Genomic DNA, 7108 nt, shown 5'->3' with positions numbered 1-7108 from the left:
CTTATTAACAGGTAAGACCTCTTCAAAAACAAATGGCAAAAGAGGTGCATTTTTACATGGGACGAAAAAAAAAACTAAAAAAGCCAACAAAAAATGCCCCACCACCCCCTGTACAAGGAATACAAAACACAATTTTCCTTTTTAAAAGCATCTCAGTGCTGGAGAATCTCTTTTTGAGCCTTACAGTAACATACCATCGCGACATATCAGTATGAAAGTGGGAGAGACTGTTCTCCAAACAATTTAGGATATTCAGAGCAACAGTCCTCATAAATTTTAGAGCTCTAAGAAGTCAGAAACATGAAACTTTTATTTAAATAACATAGTCTTAATTTCTTTAATACAAACCCCACCCCCCTAAAATCCGATGGAAACAACAAAGTTTTATATACTATATAAACAAGATTTGTCAGATTTGAAAATGAAAGTTAAAGTAATTTACACTTTGCTTTTTGCCCTCCAAGGACATTTAGATAAATCCAGATGATTCCACCTGTTATTAGTTTTTGTCAGTTTTATAATACACTGGGGGAAACTTTGCTATTTTACGTAATAGTACAGACAGTTTAATTTATCAAGTGTTTTCCATCAACTCCATTATTAGTGACAGCTAAAAAGTGATTCCATCAAAAGAAGTGAATTATGTTAGACTGTGGTGCAATAAACCACATGTGGATTGCTTACTATAGTTCACCAGTTTTAAGAAAGTAAACATTCTTTGATTTGTTCATAATACACTGAAGTTGCCTATAACACTGGCGTAGTAAAACAGCTAGTTCCTGTATTGTTATGGTAGGACAGATTTTGTAATATAAAGTTAACAGGAAAAATGCTCAAACATTATGTAGTGAAACTGATTCCACAAAAAGAGCATTAAATAAAGAGGGGTGGGGATGGGGGGAACCATGCAGAAGAGACTTCTCTCCTCCCCAGCTGCTTCTGCTGCATTCATTCACTGCCATGCATCACTTGCCACACTATCAAGTGACTTCTTTCAGCTTTGGCCACAGAGGGTTCAAGTGAGAGGGCATCTCCCAGGAGTTCTGAGTCTCCACCTTCATCACCTGAAGGAAAGAGGACAAGGCAGATTCTAGTGAGCTGAACGCACCAAATACCAGCAGGCAGAAGTGCTACCAGCTCAGCAGACCCATCATTCCTGCTCAACTAAATAAGCTGAGGCACAGGTTTGCCTCCCACCTTAGTGTACATAAGAGAACATCAGGGGAAAAACGTTATTAACACAAGCCACTGCTGAAACTGTAAAAGAGCTAAGTCATTTCCTAGACTAGATTTGTGAAAGGTAGTTGACTATGGCATGTTGGAAATGAATCCTAAAACAATGACTTATATACACAGTAACAGCCCCCTTGTGCAAATGACTGACTTTGATAGACTTGGCTCTTCTCAGCAATGCAAGGACCTGAGACAATTCCAAAAGACTCACAATGGAAAATGCTCTCCACATTAAGAGAAAGAACTAAGGTGTCTGAATGCAGATCCAAGCAGACTATTTACTCTCCTTTTGTTTTGTTTTGTTACTTCTTTCTTGTGGTTCCTGCCATTAGTTCTAACTCTTCTTTACATCATGACTAATATGGAAATCTTTAATACAAATATATAAACACAGCCTATATCAGACTGCACGCTGTCTTGGGGAGGAAGGAGGAGAGAGAGGGGGAGAAAATTCAAAACTCAAAATCTTATGGAAGTGAATGTTAAAAACTAAAAATAAACTATTTTTTTTTTTTGGTTTGTGGCAGGGCAATTGGGGTTAAGTGACTTGCCTATTTAAAAAAAAAAACAAATAAGCAAAGTCAAGCAAGGTGAATCTAACCCCTCCAAAAACAATGACTTATTGACATCTACAGAAACATAAAGCAAAAACAACTTCAAGCAGACTAGTTCTATACCTATCTCAAATGGACAAAGTTTGACTTATCTTAGACTCTCAAACTGTGATACAACAGCTGCTATGATGAGGAAGTTAGAGCTGTAAAACAGACAAATCACTAAACAAAATGTGTGTGTGGGATCATCAGCAGTGATATGAGGGTTCTCTAATAGGCCAGATTTGCAGATAGGAAAAAGGAAATTTAAGTATCTTCTTCCAATACCATATGAAGCCAAATTTGTTATGAGCCAGATACTTGTTAATCGCTTTAGATTTCCTTCCTGTGATTCCTAGTCCTTTAATTAATAGCCCTTGACTTAGCAGTGTATTGTGGGAATGAAGGCACGGGAAAGCTAGGTGAAAATGCAGTTGAGATTTTTTTTGCTAAAAGCAAAGTCAGTAGGTCAGTAAGGCTTTGTTAGGTACCTACTGTGTGCCAGACACCATGCTTTTTAAAGTGTTTAAGTGCTTTTTAAAAATGAGGTAGCATGTTGTTTTTAAAAGATCATTTGCGGAGTTTTTCCACTCTTCTCTACCCACTCACTTCACTATATGCTTAGCAGATTGATTATTGACTGATACAACTAATGTTGATATTAGAGAGCAAGGGGGCAGCTAGGTGGCGCAGTGAGTAGAGCACCGGTCCTGGAGTCAGGAGGACCTGAGTTCAAATCTGGCCTCAGACACTTGACACATGTACTAGCTAGCTGTGTGACCTTGGGCAAGTCACTTAACCCCGATTGCCCTGCCAAAAAGCAAAAAAAAAAAAAAGAGAGAGAGAGAGAGAGCACTGTCACTCTTTAGAAATCTCATGACACCTGGCCAGGACTTCTGGCAGGGTCCCTAAAAAGGTCTGCATCAGTGGATACTGGACACAAAAAGATGCTGCTCACTTGCAGGTTTTAGGAAGGTAATATGATTCACGAAGATGACAGCTGACTAGAAGAAAGCACTGTGATTCTTGGAGCAGCCGAAGAACAGAAGTAAAAGGGGAGTATCTAAATAGTACTTGGATTATTCCCTTTTTAATCACAAACACTCCTCTTCGTACACCCCCACGATGGCCTTTTCTTAGTCTGCTATTATAGAAGTTACATATTTTAAAGACCTAGGAGAATAAAATAAAATTTCTTCAAATATTTGGGGAAACATGGAAGGCATTAATGTTAAGAATTAATTAACTGATGTTAAGAAGCAAAGTTGGGCTTTCTACACTGCTTTTGTTAACACAAAGGATCCAAACTAGCAAAGATGACAAAAGATGGGAATAGTTCATGCTGGAAGGGTTGTGGAAAGAGAAGCACACTGATGAATTGTTGATGGAGTGACGAAATGATAAAACCATTTTAGAAAGCAATTCGGAAATGGGCAACGTGGTCCAAGGAGGTCGGTATTTTTTGGTTTTGTTTCTTCAAAAGGCCACATATACACCCAAAACAACATTTTTTGTAATACCAAAGAACTGAAAACAAGATAGATGTCCACCAACTAGAGAATAAACAGGCTGGGGTCCAAGAATGTAATGGAATATTATTGTGCTTGTTAAGAAACAATGATAATGAGGAATAAAGAAAATCATGGAAAGACTTATGTGAACTGCTGCAAAGTAAAGTAACCAGGATCCTAGGAACCAGGAAAACAGTACACACAGCAAAGTAAACTGGAAGAAAAGTCTTCTTTCCAATCATCTTGACTTAAGTTACTGAAAAAAAGAAGCCATTTAGGATCAATTTCCCATTATTAAAGCAGTACAAGAAATAAAAATACGCTAGGCTCAAAAACAACGCTTTAACTACAACCACCAAAAAATCAAGTAGTAGTTATTATTAAGAACAGCTCAGTCTTCAAATATCGGACTATTTCCAGCCCATCTTCATGAAACATTGCCAACATCTACTTAATGCACTTTCTACTCACTTTTTGGGCTCAGCATGGAAAGGAATATTTAACTTGCAGAATGATACTTGAAAAATCACATTTTAAAAATTGATTTCAAAGTATTTAAGTATATATTCTTAAAAACTATTTTAAAGTATTTTTTAAAGGTATTTTATTAATGTATTCCTTTATCTGGCTCTCTGCTTCTGACCAGCTACCATATTTCCTACCATGACAAGGTTCTGAGATCTTTCTTGCAAAATGGTAGGTACTAAGGCAATGGTAAATCCAAACTAAGCCAAAGTCTTTCAATTCACCAATGTACTAACTTAGTCGACAATTAGAAAAGGCTTCTACTGCTATCAGCAGAACCAAGGCACTACCAAACTTCACACCGAACATTTGAAATACGAACTCAAACTTTTGACAATTTCATAATAGTATCTGTGATCATATGTGACATACTGACATTAGTGTATGGCTCCCAAAGTCCTAAACCTTTAATTCTGGATCAATTCATTCCCTAAAAATATAGTACCTTCCAGCTATACAGTATGAACTTCTTTCAATACCTTTTATGGCTTAGTTTTAGGAAATTTCTGGTACATAAATATTTTGACTAGTTCAAGATATCCCTTTACTTATATTAAAATAATTCTACCTCAAAACAGACACTTTTCACTTTAAGGAGAAATTCAAATTTTGTTAAAGTTAAAGATTTGAAGTTCTGCTCTTTACACTGTGAGACTCAGGGCAAATCAAGGTCTCTGGACTTCATCTGTAAAATGAAGTTAGACTAGGTAACCTCATTTCTTTTAGCTCTTTATTTATCTATCTATGATCTTAGGATATAGAGATCTCCTGAGTAGAATGGTTTCTTGGTATAATTAAGAAGATGGCCCAAATCACACTTGCACATGAAATCCCCACAGAGATCTACATACTTACCCATTCTGAAATCTATATATCCCTCTCCTCCGCTAATCACAAGCATGGACTTCAAGGGATTCTGGCTGGATTCCTGCGCAGGTGGTCCTGGCTTATCACCTGCTAGTTCTACGCCACTGCCGCTGCCACTGCCACCAGCACCGCTGCCACCACCACTACCACCAGCAGCACTCGGTGGGCTGACCACCTGACCTGTTTCAGATGAGAACAAAACTAAATGTTACATACGCCCAGTTGATTTTACCATCAAACAGAAATGCTAGATGTTTTCAGAGCATGAAAAAATGCCATCAATATGGTTTAGTGTGAATACTTAGGTTGTTCTCACCCAATATGTCTTTCTTTTGCCAGCCTAGATAATCAATTCAACAAGCAGTTACCGAGTACCTAACAATATGTAACACGCTGGGTTTTGCATTAGGTTTTCTTCTAGTTACTTCATCAGTCCAATTATGTTCCTGCAATTACTGGAAAAAATGGGGTTTTGCATGAAGAAACAGACCCCATAGCTTTTCACAAGTAAGGGTGTTTATATCCAAATGGGTCTAGAAGTTTGTTTATAAGCAGGTATTTTTTTAAGTTGACCAACTATGAAAAATGACATTTGGGAATGGCATAATGAATCTAAAAGCCACATGAAGAGAATCATATGAACTATCTCACAGGCAGAATCCACCTCACCTGGTACTGCAACAAAGAATTTGACAGCATCCCGGTGCCCATGGAAGCAGAGTTGGGCATGTGCCATCGAGCAATACGGTATAAATGTTCCTGGAGTTACTTTATCACTATTTTCATCACCATACACACGGATTACACTTCCAGGACGGTTTCCGGGTCCTACTGAGGTTTTATTTGCTAAAAACAGAAAACCAAATACGAAATATTTTCCCTTGAAAAATGTTGCTGGCGTGAGAGGTTACTGGTTAATCCTTATGGTATCATCTAAAAAGCTAGAGCCATTGAGATAAAATGACACAGAAGGGCAGCGATGCCAATTCAAGACAGAGCTGGGAAAAGAGAGCATGCTAGTTATTTTAAAGTACCTCAGTAAATGGGTTAGGGGGTTTGCCAGTCTAGCAGGTAGCAAAACTTCGTTTTTAAACAAATCCTTTTTGTAAACTATGAGATCAAACGTTACATCTGGTTTTAAATTATGTTCTTTCATTTGAAAAAACGGATCAATTTTATGGCCTATAAAGCGGACTTCCAACAGCCAAGTGTATTTTTAAATCTGTCTTTAGAGTTAAGACCGTTCTGCTTTTTACAGTAAGTTCCCCCTCAGTAACAAACAGCAGAATACTTCCCTCCTCTAGCCAGAAAGCAACGTAGAAAACAATCCAGCCGCTAGAACTTGCTGGCTAGAACTTGTGCTGGGTAACTTTAAATCAGCTAGACATACAAACCACCCCCACTCCAAGGACTAGTCAATGAATGAAAGAAACATGACTGATAACAGGAGTAAACAATGTAGATTAATGACAGCTTTAAGAGATGGTTTCATGTTTTTACTGGGAGAAAAACAAAGCCTGGATGGAAGTTCAGCTGCAACAAAAGATGATAACAGACTAAACTGCTGAGCAGACTTGGTGGCCATGTAGCAAACAAACAAACAAAGAGAAAACTGCTGCAGGGCAGTGACTGAGAGTGAATGGCATTAGGAACAGAGAAGAGGGATTTATTCTAAGTGAAACACAGCCTCATAGTGGCCATTAGCAGCCCAGAAATAGAATTTGGTTCAGGATCTGCACTTACCCCTCAGCCCCAGTAAACGTCCCTGGTGGAGGATTACAGCTACAGTGAGAAAGGAGGAAAGGGGAAATGGATAGGTATATGACAGTAGAGGAGAAGGAGAATGTGAGTCACTTTCATATTTTGGTATCTGATGAACTGGAGCGCTAAAGCTCCTTACTAAATTAACAAAATCCCAAAAGGAATCAGAGAAAGCAAAACAAATGAAGTTCAGGATATAGAAAAAAATCAGTATGATCCTTCCCATTACTCTAATTTCAATGAATCTGAATCAAAGGTTAGGAGTTCAATACAGGAGGTTTTCTGTTATACCAGTTTTTCCCCTTTCACTCTTTTTGTAAATACTGCTGAATTAGACTATGCCAAAATGAAACCGCCCCCCCCCCAATAAAGTATTAAGATCGACAAAATCTGGGATCCCTTACACAAATAAAATAATGGCTACCAAGACATAGAAAATGCTTCATTTAAAATGTGACACCTAAAGTCACAAGGTTTGGCTTTAATTGACTGCCCTGATCATATGATTCCTATTAGTTCTGTTGCCACAGAGCAATGTGCTGATTTTTAGCAGGCAGTATATTCAATTTACCAAAGACAGAGAGCATTTACTGTGTTTAAACACCTTATCTTTAGCAA

General features: G+C 37.9%; 1 protein-coding gene across 6 annotated transcripts in view; it reads right to left on the bottom strand.

Annotated features, from left to right (window-relative positions):
- Positions 1 to 292: 292 nt before the first annotated feature.
- The window catches only part of SPAG9 (sperm associated antigen 9), a 144291-nt gene continuing 137475 nt past the window's right edge, over positions 293 to 7108 (bottom strand). For 3 of the 6 annotated variants that reach the window (XM_036756405.1, XM_036756404.1, XM_036756408.1), the window contains 4 exons: positions 6473 to 6511; positions 5399 to 5575; positions 4718 to 4909; positions 293 to 1064 (listed from right to left, as the gene is read on the bottom strand). In XM_036756405.1, the coding sequence (XP_036612300.1) occupies positions 949 to 1064; positions 4718 to 4909; positions 5399 to 5575; positions 6473 to 6511 (524 nt within the window). In that variant the 3' untranslated portion in view covers positions 293 to 948. The remainder of the gene's footprint in view (positions 1065 to 4717; positions 4910 to 5398; positions 5576 to 6472; positions 6512 to 7108) is intronic. The other 3 variants (XM_036756407.1, XM_036756406.1, XM_036756409.1) reach the window with 1 other exon arrangement.

The sequence above is a fragment of the Trichosurus vulpecula genome, chromosome 4 (genome assembly GCF_011100635.1).
Source record: "Trichosurus vulpecula isolate mTriVul1 chromosome 4, mTriVul1.pri, whole genome shotgun sequence".
Lineage (NCBI taxonomy): Eukaryota > Metazoa > Chordata > Mammalia > Diprotodontia > Phalangeridae > Trichosurus > Trichosurus vulpecula.
The sequence above is the reverse complement of the archived record's forward strand: the minus strand, read 5'-3'. Positions and strand labels throughout refer to the sequence as shown.